The sequence below is a fragment of the Bubalus bubalis genome, chromosome 21, assembly GCF_019923935.1.
Source record: "Bubalus bubalis isolate 160015118507 breed Murrah chromosome 21, NDDB_SH_1, whole genome shotgun sequence".
NCBI lineage: Eukaryota > Metazoa > Chordata > Mammalia > Artiodactyla > Bovidae > Bubalus > Bubalus bubalis.
In genome coordinates, this window is record NC_059177.1 from 20,761,081 (window position 1) to 20,777,063 (window position 15,983).

A 15,983-nucleotide genomic window follows, 5' to 3' on the forward strand; every position below is an offset into this window, starting at 1 on the left:
CTACAACCCAGATTACTGTACCCAACAAGGATCTCATTCAAATATGAAGGAGAAATCAAAAACTTTACAGACAAGCAAAAGCTGAGAGAATTCAGCATCATCAAATCAGCTCTTCAACAAATGCTAAAGAATCTTCCCTAGGCAGGAAACACAGAACAGATTTATAAAATTGAACCCAAAACAACACAGTAAATGGCAATGGGATCATACTTATAAATAATTAACTTAAATGTAAATGGGTTGAATGCCCCAACAAAATACAAACACTGGCTGAAAGGATACAAAAACAAGACCCCTATACATGTCTATAAGAGACCCACCTCAAAACAAGGGACACATACAGACTGAAAGTGAAGAGCTGGAAAAAGATACTTCATGCAAATGGAGACCAAAAGAAAGCAGGAGTAGCGATACTCATATCAGATAAAATAGACTTTGAAATAAAGGTTATGAAAAGAGACAAAGAAGGACACTACAGAATGATCAAAGGATCAATCCAAGAAGAAGATATAACAATTATGAATATATATGCACCCAATATAGGAGCATCACAGTATGTAAGGCAAATGCTAACAAGTATGAAAGGGGAAATTAACAGCAACACAATAATACTGGGAGACTTTAATACCCAACTCACAGCTATGGATAGATCAATCAAACAGAAAATTAGCAAGGAAACACAAACTTTAAATGATACAATGGATCAGTTAGACCTAATTGATATCTATAGGACATTTCAACCCAAAACAATGAATTTCACCTTTTTCTCAAATGCACACAGAACCTTCTCCAGGATAGATCACATCCTGGGCCATAAATCTAGCCTTGATAAATTCAAAAAAACTGAAATCATTGCAAGCATCTTTTCTGATCACAATGTGGTAAGATTAAATGTCAACTACAGGGAAAAAACTATGAAAAATACAAACATATGGAGGCTAAACAACATGCTTCAGAATAACCAACAAATCACAGAAGAAATAAAAAAAAGAAATCAAAATATGCATAGAAATAAATGAAAATGAAAACACAACAACCCAAAATCTATGGGATTTAGTAAAAGCAGTGCTAATACAAGCTTATCTCAAGAAACAAGAGAAAAATCAAATAAATAACCTAACTTTACACCTAAAGCAACTAGAGAAAGAAGACATGAAGAACCCCAGGGTTACTAAAAGGAAAGAAATCATAAAAATTAGGGCAGAAATAAATGAAAAAGAAACAAAGAAGACTATAGCAAAAATCAACAAAACTAAAAGATGGTTCTTTGAGAAGATAAATAAAATTGACAAACCATTAGCCAGATACATCAAGAAACAAAGGGAGAAGAATCAAATCAACAAAATTAGAAATGAAAATGGAGAAATCACCACAGACAACACAGAAATACAAAGGATCATAAGAGACTACTATCGGCAACTATATGACAATAAAATGGAAAACTTGGAAGAAATGGACAAATTCTTAGAAAAGTATAACTTTCCAAAACTGAACCAGGAAGAAATAGAAAACCTTAATAGACCCATCACAATCATGGAATCAAAACTGCAATAAAAAATCTTCCAATAAACAAAAGCCCAGGACCAGATGGCTTCACAGGTGAATTCTACCAAAAATTTAGAGAAAAGCTAACACCTGTCCCACTCATTCTATGAGGCCACCATCACCCTAATACCAAAACCAGACAAAGATGCCTCATAGAATGAGTTTGGGAGTTTACCTTCCTCTGCAATTTTCTGGAAGAGTTTGAGTAGGATAGGTGTTCACTTTTCTCACACCTATTGGACACCTTATCTTTGACAAAGGAGGAAATAATATACAATGGAGAAAAGACAATCTCTTTAACAAGTGGTGCTGGGAAAACTGGTCAACCACTTGTAAAAGAATAAAACTAGAATATTTTGTAACACCATACACAAAAATAAACTCAAAGTGGATTAAAGATCTAAATAAAACCAGAAACTATAAAACTCCTAGAGGAAAACAGGCAAAACACTCTCTGACTTTAATCACAGCAGGACTGTCTATGACCCACCTCTCAGAGTAATGTAAATAAAAGCAAAAATAAACAAATGGGACCTAATTAAACTTAAAAGCTTTTGCACAATGAAGGAAACTATAAGCAAGGTGACAAGACAGCCTTCAGAATGAGAGAAAATAATAGCAAACAAAGCAACCAACAAAGAATTAATCTCAAAAATATACAAGCAGCTCATGCAGCTCAATACCAGAAAAATAAATGACCCAATCAAAAATGGGCCAAAGAACTAAACAGACATTTCTCCAAAGAAGACATAGAGATGGATAACAAACACACGAAAAGATGCTCAACATCACTCATTATCAGAGAAATGCAAATCAAAACCACTATGAGGTACCATCTCACGCCAGTCAGAATGGCTGCTATCAAAAAGTCTACAAATAAATGCTGAAGAGGGTGTAGAGAAAGGGGAACCCTCTTACACTGTTGGTGGGGATGCAAACCAGTACAGCCACTATGGAGAACAGTGTGGAGATTCCTTAAAAACTGGAAATAGAACTGCCATACGACCCAGCAATCCCCTGCTGGGCATACACAACAAGGAAACCAGAATTGAAAGAGACACGTGTACCCCAGTGTTCATCACAGCACTGTTTACAATAGCTAGGACATGGAAGCAACATAGATGTCCATCGGCAGACGAATGGATAAGAAAGTCGTGGTACCTACACACAATGGAATATTACTCAGCTATTAAAAAGAATGCATTTGAATCAGTTCTAATGAGGTGGATGAAACTGGAGCCTATTATACAGAGTGAAGTAAGCCAGAAAGAAAAACACCAATACAGAATATTAATGCATATATATGGAATTTAGAAAGATGGTAATGATGACCCTATATGTGAGACAGCAAGAGAAACACAGAGATAAAGAACAGACTCTTGGACTCTGTGGGAGAAGGCAAGGGTGGGATGATTTGAGAGAATAGCATTGAAACATGTATATTACCATATGTGAAATAGATCACCAGTCAAGGTTCAATGTATGAGACAGGGCATTCAGGGCTGGTACACTGGGATGACCCTGAGGGATAGGATGGAGAGAGGGGTGTGGTGGGGGGTGGTTCAGGATGGGGGGCACATGTACACCCACTGCTGATTTATGTCAATGTATGGCAAAACCACTACAATACTGTAAAGTAATTAGCCTCCAATTAAAATAAATAAATAATTTTTTTTTTAAAAAAAGAAAGAAATTAGAGGGTGAGAGAAAAAATACAGAAGAGGAAAGAAAGGGAGAAAGGATTGTGCTGGCCTCAGAAAAGGAGTAGGAATATTTTCTCTGCCTATAATTTTTTGAAAGAGCTTATATAAAATTAGTATTATTTATTCCTTCAGTTCAGTTCAGTTCAGTTCAGTCACTCAGTCATGTCCGACTCTTTGCGGCCTCATGAACTGCAGCACGCCAGGCCTCCCTGTCCATCACCAACTCCCGGAGTTCACTCAGACTCACATCCATTGAGTCAATGATGCCATCCAGCCATCTCATCCTCTGTCATCCCCTTCTCCTCCTGTCCCCCAATCCCTCCCAGCATCAGAGTCTTTTCCAATGAGTCAACTCTTCACATGAGGTGGCCAAAGTACTGGAGTTTCAGCTTTAGCATCATTTCTTTCAAAGAACACCCAGGACTGATCTCCTTTAGAATGGACTGGTTGGATCTCCTTGCAGTCCAAGGGACTCTCAAGAGTCTTCCCCAACACCACAGTTCAAAAGCATCAATTCTTCAGCGCTCAGCATTCTTCACAGTCCAACTCTCACATCCATACATGACTACTAGAAAAACCATAGCCTTGACTAAATGGACCTTTGTTGGCAAAGTAATGTCTCTGCTTTATCTAGGTTGAACATAACTTGCCTTCCAAGGAGTAAGCATCTTTTAATTTCATGGCTGCAATCACCATCTGCAGTGATTTTGGAGCCCAAAAAAATAAAGTCTGACATTGTTTCCACTGTTTCCCCATCTATTTACCATGAGGTGAGGCGACCAGATGCCATGATCTTAGTTTTCTGAATGTTGAGCTTTAAGCCAACTTTTTCGCTCTCCACTTTCACTTTCATCAATAGGCTTTTTAGTTCCTCTTCACTTTCTGGCATAAGGGTGGTGTCATCTGCATATCTGAGGTGATTGATATTTCTCCCGGCAATCTTGATTCCAGCTTGTGTTTCTTCCAGCCCAGCATTTCTCATGATGTACTCTGCATAGAAGTTAAATAAGCAGGGTGACAATATACAGCCTTGACATACTCCTTTTCCTATTTATTCTATTTATTCCTTATTTGTTTGATAAAATTAATCAATAGAGCATGGTGAACCTGGAGTTTTCTTTATGGGAAGCATTTTTAAAATTTTTTATTTTAGAATAAATTTAGACTTACAGAAAAATTGCCCAGATAGTACCAAGTCCTAATTCATCCTTCAGCTAGTCTTACCATCTGTGGGCTTTTCCCACCTGGGCACAGTTGATATTTTGGTCCAGATAATTCTTTGTTGTGGAGCTGTCCCAGCACTGCAGGATTTATTCGTGTGTTTAGCTTCTACCCAGTAGATTCTGAAAGCAGCACACTGGGACAACCAAAATTATTTCAAGGGACTTCCCTGGTGGTCTAGTGATTAGCAATCTGCCTTCCAATGCAGAGTAGTTGGGTTTGATCCTTGGTCACAGAAATAAGATCATACAAGCCTCAAGGAACCTAAGCCCTCGCTGCAACTAGAAAAAAAAAAAAAAAGGCCACACGCCTCAATGAAGACCCAGGGCAGCCAAAAACAAAAGAAAAAATGTTTCAAGACATTGCTTGATGTTCCCCAACGGACATAATTATCCCTGGTGGAGAACCACTGCCCTAGTGGTAACATCTTACGCAACCATGGTATATCTGCAAAAATCAAAAAATTGACACTGGTGCATTACAATTAACTGAACTATAGGCAGTTTGGATTTTTACCAATTTTTCTATTAATATCCTTTTTCTGTCTGAAGATCCAATCCAAGATATCATGTTGCATTTAATAAGAGAAGTACTTTAAAATCAAATTTCTATAACTTTATACACAGTTATTTAGCCTTCTTCTTTGGTCATTTTAGATTAAAAAGAAAATATGTCTCTCACAGACTTTGTCTTTCATCTAAGTTGTTAATTTTATTGACATACAATTGGTTGGTCATGACTTTTCTTTATTATTCTTTTATTTCCTAAAGAACATATTGTAATAATCCTATATTCATTTCTGATACTAATAATTTATACCCTCTCTAGTGTTTATTGATGACTCTTGGTGGAAGTTTGTTGGTTGTCCTTTACTGATCTTTTCAAGGAACAAGCTTTTACTTTCACTCATTTTCTCCCTTGATCTATTTTCTCTCTTCATAATTTCTTTTTATCTTTACTATTCTCTTCTTTCCACTTTTGGATTTAATCTGGTCTCTTGTTTAGCTTCTTAAGTTGAAAACCTAAATTATTATTTGAGATGTTTCTTCTGTTCCAATATATAGCTATAAATATACCTCTAAGCACTGATTTGGATGATTCCTACAAATTTTTGTATTTTGTGTTTTCATCTTCATTTTAGTTCCCTTTAAATCTTGTCCTTAGTAATATTTGTTGTTGTTGAGTCACTAAGTCATGTCTGACTCTCAGCAACCCCATGGACTGTAGCCCACCAGGGCCCTCTGTCCATGGGATTTCCCAGGCAAGAATGCTGGAGTGGGTTGCTCTTTCCTTCCCTAAGGGATCTTCCTGATCCAGGGACTGAACCCAAGTCTCCTGCACTGGCAGACGGAGTCTTTACCACTAAGGCATCAAGAAAGCCCCCTTACACCTCTAAAGCAGTTTCAAAGCCCTTATCTGGTGTTTCTATCATTTCTCTCATTCCTGGAAATTTTTCAATTAAGTTATTTTTCTCCTATATATTATTCATATTTTCCTTCATGTTTTTATTTTTGATGGACACCAGATACATTGCTGAGGACTGAATTTCACTGAAATTCCTGAAAGGGAACTGGACTTAAGTTCTGTCAGGCAGCTCAACAGTTGTTGCAGATCCAGCCAGTCTTTTCAACATTTGTCTATAAGCTTTTAAAAAAGTAAAAGTGAAAATTAGTTGTTCAGTTGTCTCCGACTCTTTGTGATCCTATGGCCTGTAGCCCACGAGGCTCCTCTGTCCATGGGATTCTCCAGGCAAGAACACTGGAGCAGATTGCCATTTCCTTCTCCAGGGGATCTTCCCAACCCAAGGACTGAACCTGGGTCTCCTGCATTGCAGGAAAATTCTTTACCATTTGAGCCACCAGGGAAGCCCCTCAAGTTTTTAAGGGAACATCTATTGCAGCCTTAACTCTAGGGCTAATTCAGCCCCACTGTGAAAGTGTTCCCATCCTAGAGTCTGTACTAAAGTCTGTATTTATTCAGTGATGTCTCCACTAGCTGGTGGGAACTCAAAACTCTCCTGCTCTGTATGGACTCCAGTTTAGAGCTCCCCTGTAATCATTCCTTCCCTGACAGCTCTTCTTTGTCTAGCTAGTCTCATAGAATCTCACCCCACACATATACATGCTGATATTCAAAGACTAAGAAGACTCTTCTGCAGATGTCTCCAAAATGTCTTTTTCATTCAGTGCAGCTACCTTCTGTTCAGTCCCTACACCTCAAATTCTAACTGCCTCAGCATCCCTGAGCTCTGATTTCTGTCTCATCGACTAAACAGCATTACCAAGCTTTGCTGGGTACTCCCTCCCTGGACCATGGTGGAGAAGGTACTTCTAGGAAGAAAGCTGTGGTACTTAGCTTTAGTACCACAAGGTATAGTGTCTGCCTTGTGGGTTTGCCTTCTCTGGTGGATCACAGTCCTATTTTACTTGTCATCCACTATCCAAAAACCATTGTTTTTGTGTATTTCCTACATGTCTCTGCCAAGAGGGTAAGTACTATACGTGCTAAGTTGTTTCAGTCATTTCTGACTCGGTGTGACCCCATGGACTATAGCCTGCCAGGCTCCCCTGTTCATAGAATTCTCCAGGCAAGAATACTGGAGTGGGTTGTCATGCCCTCATCCAAGGGATCTTTCCAATCCAGGGACTAAATTGGCATCTCTTACATCTACCTACGTTGGCAGATGGGTTCCTTACCAATAGTGCCACCTGGAAAGCCCTATAGTAGACTCTTTTATGGACAGAGAAGGAATTCTCCATGCAGCCTTCCGTTGGGATCGTCTGCCTTCACTAACTTTACTGATGACGTAGTAAGTGCTAGACATGCTGCATGCTGTCCTGGATATTTTACTGTGATCAATCAGTTAACTTTAACTGATGGGTGAAGCCACTATCCTTACCAAACATGGAAGGTCCAAAAGTCATATGGGTAGTAACTGACTGATTTGCACCTAGGTCCTCCAGTCTTCTAGTTCAGTACTCTTTGTACTCAAGAAGCAGTGTTACGTTTATAGGAATGTGCCTTCTGGAACTAAATTTCCCTGTTTAATTTCTAATTTTTTTAAGGTATCACTTGGTCTGACTCTTTGCTTTGATAAAGGCTAGATATGAATAGTCTCATTTATAGATTAGTCAACTGAGGGCCAGAGGGCTCTGTGATTTTCTCAAGACCCTACAAATAGGGAGCAACTTCCCTGGTGGGTCCAGTGGCTAAGACTCCATGCTCCCAATGAGGGGGCCTAGGTCCCATTGATCCCACATGCCTCAATGAAGACTGAAGACCCCATTGCCACAACAAAGACCAAATACAGCCAAACAAATAAATAAATATATTTTTTAAGTATTTTTTTTAAATCCTACAAATGATGAACAATTAAGGGAAATAGGGAATTAATAAGGGCAAGCAGCACCTGTATCTTGGAATATAACATTTCTTCCATTACAATCTGGGCTTCCCAGGCAGCGCTAGGGGTAAAGAACCTGCCTGCTAATGCAGGAGATATACAAGATGCAGTTTCAATCCCTGGATTAGGAAGATCCCCTGGAGGAGGGCATGGACACCCATTCCAGTATTCTTGTCTGGAGAATGCCATGTACAGAGGTGCCTGGCAGGCTATAGTCCATAGGGTCGCAAAGAGTCAGACATGACTGAAGCAACTTAGTATCCACACATTCATTACAACTGGCTGGAGAGCTCTGGTTATTTAACTGATTGTACTTTTCATCTTCCAAGAAAACAACTCTTAAAAAATAAATCCTTAATTTAAATTAACATCTTCAGTCTCCTCTTCCAGCTCACCCTCTCAAATCTGATCTCTAGAAAATGAAATGAGGTTATAAATGCACTGACATTCTGTCAACCATGTCCTTAAGGAGCAGATTTCATGGCTGGCTTTGTTTGAAATGACTGTCACGAGTTGACTTGTAAAAAGTAATTGGTTCTATAATTTCATACATGTCAAGATCTGCAACACACTGTTTCCTAATTGCTGGTTTGTGTGTGCACACAGGTGTAAAATCAATTTAGTTGCTCGGGTAGTTCTCTGGCACTGTCTATCCACCACCAAATAGTCAAATGTAATGATTGCTCCTAGCCTGTGACTCAAGCTTTTCAAACACTCTGTGTCTCCCCTATGAGATTATGTCAAGGTCAGATAGCCTTCTGGGCCTCAGTTTCCTCAACAATAAAATGGCAACTGGAGATAATTAGCCTAAGTAATTTTAAGATTCCTTCTATTTAACATTTTAAAATTCTCCTTTTAATTACATTTAGCTGGCAATGGATCAACTAGGAATACTCATTAATTAGCATGTTCATCTCCACCCAGTGCAATGATAACCTAGGTTCAAACTGGTATGCAGTCATCTTAATAAAAACAAGATACAATATTTTCTATATAAATGTAATATTCAGCACCTTCTAATTATTTGGAAATCAGTGAAAGCCTTCTAGAATGTTATCTATAGATAGGACAAAAGATATTTTTTGCCCCATAGGTCTCAAAATATGGTGTTCATCAGAATCCCCTGGTGAGCTTCTTAAAACCCTGGTAACCGGGCCCAAGCCCCAGCAGGTCTGGGGTTGAGTCCTGAGAATCAAAATTTCTAATGGATGCCCAAGTAGAACTGATGCTGCTGCTCCTACCCTCACACTGAAAGAACCACTTAGTTAGCCCATCCTATTGCTTTCCACTTCTACAACATTGCAGAGATTAAGAAATTCAAGTACAGGACTTGCCTGGGCATCCCGGGGTTAAGACTCTGCCTTCCAGATCCCCGCCCTGAGAAGACTCCACATGTTGAAGGGCAACTAAGCCCTCGAGCCCTCGAGCCCATGCTTGGCAACATGAAAAACCACCAGAATGAGAAGCCCATGTACTGCAACTAGAGAAGAGCCCCCACTCACCACAACTAGAGAAAAGCCTGAGTGTAGCAATGACCCAGCACAGCCAAAAATAAAAAAGAGAAAGAAATCCAAGTGTAGAGAAGTAAACTCATCAGTCCAACATCCCACGGCAAGTTCCAGAGTCAGGTCTTCCGGTCATCAGCCCTTGGCCTTGTCTCTGCATGATTGTCCCAGGTTTCCCGTGATATTTAGAGACCTATCTCTAGAGCATGCTGTTAATGTATTTCTCCCGATGACAATGCTGCATGGTGCCTTTTGTGGACAGAGTCAAGTGAACAAGCCATGACAGAAGGCTTGGGATCCAAGAAAGTAAAATCTCTGGAAACTTACATGTCACCTGCCCTCCATTCTCTCTCATCAGTATAACTCGCTATGGCACTTTTCACTTCAACCTATTGTTTCCATTTTTGCAAACTCTTCTAACTTTTCCAAAGTGTTTTCATTGATTGCCAGAAGTATAAGTTACAATAAAGCTGCTTTACATACTAAGGTTAACATTTAAAATTAAATATAGAAGGAACTGTTCATGCATGACAAAACTAGTAAGAACATCCCAAGCAAAGAGGATCAGAGACATCAGTAGTACATACTATGGAGGTGTCTTAAGATGAAAAACGCAAGAATTCCGATTCTAAATTCTATAACTATGGTAGGAATATGAAGACAAAAGATCTGTATTCTTCTAAGTTTGTGGTATGGTTGGAGCATTTTGTAAAACAGAGATTTTCTACAGAGTTGTTATCCATTGAATATTTTCTAACTCCTCTTCTGTCAGCTGAACCTTTTAGAAGAAGAAAGCCTTGGAGGAAGAGGCAGCAGAGGAAGGCAAAGGAGTAGATAGAAATATAAACTAAGCTGCTTCTCAGACCATCAGACCCTGATAAAGCTGATAGAACTGAGTGAGGCTGGGCAAGTCCTAAGAACTGAAAACACTGAGGCCAGTTCAATAACAGGATTCAACTGAGACTTTTCATGGTCCCTTGTGGTATAGCTAAGCCATAAATCAAAAGTCATGGGGATGGGAGAACTTTGTAACCACATGTGAGAGGCACTAGACCAGATTAACAGGGTTCTAGGAAGTGGGTGATTAAATCAACATCAACACCTTCTAAATAGCTCTGAATTTTAGTTCTGATATATATATTTTTTAAAGAGAAGAATGGGTAGTGAGCATTGACTGTGACTTAACTCACTATGGCTTAAAAGAATAGCAACCATTAACCGAAAGTGTATGTTATTTTTAATTTTCCTTCTCCTATTGGACCCTTTGTTTTGTTTTTAATGGCTGAATTACTTATCTCAAACTGTGAAGCTCAATTCCAGCTTCCCATTAGAATACCAGGGGAGTTTCAGAAAATAATAGAGGTGAAGTCCCAACCCAAACCAATTAAAGGAAAATCTCTCTCCTGGTGGTCCAGTGGTTAAGATTCCGCCTTCCAAAGCAGGGGGTACAGGCTCAATCCCTGGCTGGAGAACTAAGATCTCACATACCAAAGGGTACAGCCAACAATAAACATATATTAAAAAGAAGGAAAGTCTCTGTAACTGGGCTTCCTTAGATGGTTCTAATGCAGCCTGGTTTGAGGAAGACTTCTCTGTGAACATCTCCATAAGAGTTAAGCAATAGCTAGTCATATTTCTCCTCTCCGTGCAACACCAAGATACATTTTCTATAGAGGAACTCAATGATAATTTCCACTCATAAAGGAAAAAGTGTAGATGGGTTAAAATATAAACCCTGGCATCAGACTACCTATGTTCAAATCCCCTGGCTTACCATTTATTAACCAGCTGAGCAACCAGGTTAAGTCACTCTTACTTCCTTTGTTCACCTCCTTCCTCAATAAAAGGAAGAGAATCCTTTAACTTACAAAATAATATTAATTCCTACCATAAATAATATTAATAATAATATTGAATATCATTGTATAATATATTATTTAATAATATGTATTATTTAATATATATTAAATATAATGATAATAATAATTCCTACCATTACAAAGGAAACACTATTGTTATTTCCAAACTTCTCCTGTACACAGTATGGTATAATAGCTGAAAATTAGAATTCAGAATAAAAGGAACTCATTTTCCATTCTGCCAATATACTCTGTGATCCTGCAAAAGTGATCTATACCTCCTGGTTATCCATAAAATGGAGATAATATTATGGTTTTCATAGGGACTTCCCGGTGACCCACTGATTAAGACTTTGCCCTCCAATGCAGGGGGTGCCAGTTTGATCCCTGATCAGGGTAGCTAAGATCCCACATGCCTCAAGGCCAAAACATGAAACTGAAGTAATACTGTAACAAATTAAATAAAGATTTTAAAAATGGCCCACATCAAAAAAAGGATCTTATATAGGAAACAAAAATTTTAAATAATATGGTTATTATATGGTTCCTGGGAAGATTCCATGAAACAATTTATGTTCATAAGCTTAGCACAGAAGCTGGCTCAACAGTGAATTCTTGTCATCATCACAGCAACTAACCTAAGAGGAAGGAGTGGATTCATGAGACACTTCAGTGAGATCTTTAGTTGACTTTTCCATCTCAGATGAGAGGGAACATTGTGTTTATAGAGGTCACCAGTCTTTTCTCTAGGAGAGTGAAAAATGAGAACAATCCGCAAGGGAACTGGTCGAGCTTGCAACTGCAGACCTCAGATATCTGGGGAGAAAATGGATTATCATCATTAATGTCTGCTGTTTCCAGCTCAGATCCAAGAGCCAGAGGCATCTTAATTATAAGCAGCTTCACAAATTAATCTCCATAATTCTAATACTTCAGAAATTAACCTCTTGTCCTGAGAAGGTCAAGTTAAATGTCAGTCCCAGATGGAACCTGAGGGGGCAATCAGAATCAACATCAGCAACACAGGTGGCCACACAGCTGTGAGTTTCTTCCTCCAAATTGCCATCGATTTTTCCAAAAGCATAGTTCAAAAGGCATTTTTAAAATAAAGATCTAAGGTACAATTCTTTTTTACTCGATTTGACTCAGAGCACATCTGGAGAGTCAGTAAGAGTTGAATTTGTGTTACGCTGGAAGTCTCATTTTGGATAAGGCGATGGGGAGAGGAAAGGGGCATTTATATTTATTGGTTTCTTGCAGGTCAGAGTAGTAAAGGAAGGCATATCTGATTCCTGCTGATAGTATGATACGGCTTTCCTACCGACTTATTTCTTCTTTAAAAATAAGCACCACTCTCCTAATTTTGTAACTGAGGGCACAAGTATACTTAGCCTCTGGTTAGCAGCAAGAAAACATGGATCCAGAAAAAATAATATAGCCCAAATTGGTGTGCATGTTCCTGTGTTTACAAGTCAGCCACCTCATCCCATTTATTCCACCCAAAGTAGCTGTCAAGTCAGATCGTACATGAGAGATTAAACAATAATAAGACTATCAGTGTTTCCATAACAAATGCTTATTATTTGCATGAACTTTTAAAAATGCATAAATTGTATGTACAATTATGAAGCTGTCAAGACTAAAACATAGTGTTAATGAGCACAAGGTGGTAGATGCCTCCTGCCAGAAATGAAATTACTATTAGACTCAAAAATTTTTTTAAGAATCACTGTCATGAGAAAGCAACAGTAAACTCAAAGATGAGTTTGGGGCACCACTCTGCCCGCATCTTATCAAACGGATAAACAGATCCTATAAAAACCTCTTTTATCATCTTCCCCTTTTTTAAGCGCTTAGAACTTTTCTCTAGCAACTGGCAGAAAAAAAGCAAAAGGATTATTTCTTTCAAGATATTCAACCACAAAACTACAGAAGAGAAGGCATTAGATCTCTTTTTTTTTTTCCAGGCAAGTTACTTCAGTCTGAGGTTCTTGATTCTCCTATCTATAAAACAGGGATGAGAGACACCTTGTTTCCAGAGTTGAACTCCATCCCACCAAAATAATAATAATAACTATTGAATACAGGAGAGAGGGAGATATATATTATGTAATTGCCTGCCCAATGCCAATATTTTCATATGCAGTATGTCAAGTAGTCTGTATAAAAAGTTGCTTAAGGGGGTTTTAATACTTTCTCAACAATGGAAACAGGCCCAGTGAAATTAAGCCAGGAACTTATACAGAGAGGGGCTCCCCAGGTGGTGCAGAGGTAAAGAATCCACTATTTCCTAAAAAGATGCACCAAAAGTGGGGTTGTCAATATCTGGAATTGAGTTAATAGGTAAATCTCATTTGAAATCTCTTATCTGAAGCTCTGAAACAGTCTTAGAATCATAGTTTGACTACTCAGAGTATTTTATAACACTTTAGCAGGGGGACATAAACAGTTAAGCATTAGCAGAATATAGTTTAACTTTTCCAGTGGTAAATATTTTTATTCCTAAGTCCTTCAAGAATGGATTTTCTGTTATGTCTAGTATCTTAAAACAAACAAACAAACTCTATGAACTCCATTAAAGTTCGACAGAATCTAGAAATAAACTTTCTGTATCCATAAACTGTATGTCTAAGGAATTTAGTTCCTGTTTCAAGTTTAAATGGGAAAAAAATCTGGAAGTATTATGGCACTGTCTAGACATCTTCAGGCTACTCTATTTCTGTGCTTGGTAAACAATGAAAATTTCCTCCTTAATTATAAGGCTGCAACCTTTAAGACAAGGAAAAATATACCCATCTGAATTCAAGGTTCCAAAGAATATCAAGGAAAGATAAGAAAGCCTTCTTCAGTGAACAAGGCAAAGAAATAGAGGAAAACAATAGAATGGGAAAGACTAGAGGTCTCTTCAAGAAAATTAAAAGTTAACAAGGGAACATTTCATGCAAAGATGGGCACAATAAAGGACAGAAATGGTATGGACCTAACAGAAGCAGAAGATATTAAGAAGAGGCGGCAAGAATACACAAAAAAACTGTACCTAATGGGTCTTAATGATCTGGATAACCATGATGGTGTGATCACTTACCTAGAGCCAGACATTCTGGAGTGTGAAGTAAAGTGGGCTTTAGGAAGCATTACTACAAACAAAGCTAGTGGAAGTGATGGAATTTCAGCTGAGCTATTTCAAATCCTAAAAGATGATGCTATTAAAGTGCTGCACTCAATGTACCAACAAATTTGGAAAACTCAACAGTGGCCGCAGGACTGGAAAAGGTCAGCATTCCAGTCCCAAAGAAAGGCAATGCCAAAGAATGTTCAAACTACCACACAATTGCATTCATCTCACATGCTAGCAAAGTAATGCTCAAAATTCTCCAAGTTAGGCTTCAACAGTACATGAACCAAGAACTTTCAGATAATCAAGCTGGATTTAGAAAAGGCAGAGAAACTAGAGATCAAATTTCAAGCATCACTGTATCACAGAAAAAGAAAAGGAATTCCCGAAAAGAAATCTACTTCTGCTTCACTAACTATGCCAAAGTCTTTGACTGTGTGGATCACAACAATCTGTGAAAATTTCTGAAAGAAATGTGAATACAAGACAACCTTACCTGCCTCTTTTCAGGTACACTAAAGCCTTTAACTATGTAGATCACAACTGTGGAAAATACTTAAAATGATGGTAATACCAGACCACCTTACCTGCCTCCTGCAAAACCAGTATGCAGATCAAGAAGCATCAGTTAGAACTGGACATGGAACAACAGACTGGTTCAAAATTGGGGAAGGAGTATATCAAGGCTTATGTATTGTCACCTTGCTTATTTAACTTATATGCAGAGTATATCATGCGAAATGCTGGGCTGGATGATGCGCAAGCTGGAATCAAGATTGCAGGGAGAAATATCAACAACCTCAGATATGCAGATGACACCACCCTTAAGGCAGAAAGCTAAGAGGAATTAAAGAGGAGAGTGAAAAAGCTGGCTTAAAACTCAACATTCAAAAAACTAACATCATGACATCTGATGCCATCACTTCATGGCAAATAGATGGGTAAACAATGGAAACAGTGAGAGACTTCATTTTCTTGGGCTCCAAAATCACTGCAGATGGTGACTGCATCCATGAAATTAACAGATGCTTGCTCCTTGGAAGAAAAGCTATGATTAACCTAGACAGCATGTTAAAAAGCAGAGACATTACTTTGCCGACAAAGGTCTATCTAGTCAAAGCTATGGTTTTTTCCAGTAGTCATGTATGGATATAATAATTGGACCATAAAGAAGGCTGAGTGCTGAAGAATTTATGCTTTTGAACTGCAGTGTTGAAGAAGACTCTTGAGAGTCCCTTGGACTGCAAGGAGATCAAACCAGTCAATTATAAAGAAAATCAACACTGAATATTCATTGAAAGGACTGATGCTGAAGTTCCAATACTTTGGCCACCTGGTGCTAAGAGTTAAGTCACTGGAAAAGACCCTGATGCTGGGAAAGATTGAAGGTGGGAGGAGAAGGGGGTGAGAAGAGGAGAAGAGGATGAGATGGTTGGTTGGCATCATCAACTCAATAGACATGAGTCTGAGCAAATTCTGGGAGATAGTGAAGGACAGGGAAGCTTGGCATGCTGTGGTCCATGGGGTCACAAAGAGCTGGACATGACTGAGCGACTGAACAACAACCTTTAAGCCACTGAATAGAAAATGTGCCCAAAAGTTTGGAGGTTCTCTTTGTAGTATGAAGTATCT

The 15,983-nt window shown here is 38.6% G+C and overlaps 1 protein-coding gene across 22 annotated transcripts in view; it reads right to left on the reverse strand.

The window, feature by feature from the left end:
* LOC123330947 overlaps positions 1–15,983 on the reverse strand; it is a 419,147-nt gene that overhangs the window by 181,734 nt on the left and 221,430 nt on the right. For 2 of the 22 annotated variants that reach the window (XR_006547257.1, XR_006547258.1), the window contains exon 6: positions 11,901–12,052. The exons of 19 other annotated variants lie outside the window; for them this stretch is intronic. Coding sequence is in view for 1 of the 3 variants with exons in the window: in XM_044933634.1 (XP_044789569.1) it covers positions 11,983–12,052 (70 nt within the window). In the remaining 2 variants the exon portion in view is untranslated. Of the gene's footprint in view, positions 1–11,691; positions 12,053–15,983 lie in introns of those variants that run through there. One more of the 22 variants, XM_044933634.1, reaches the window with a different exon arrangement.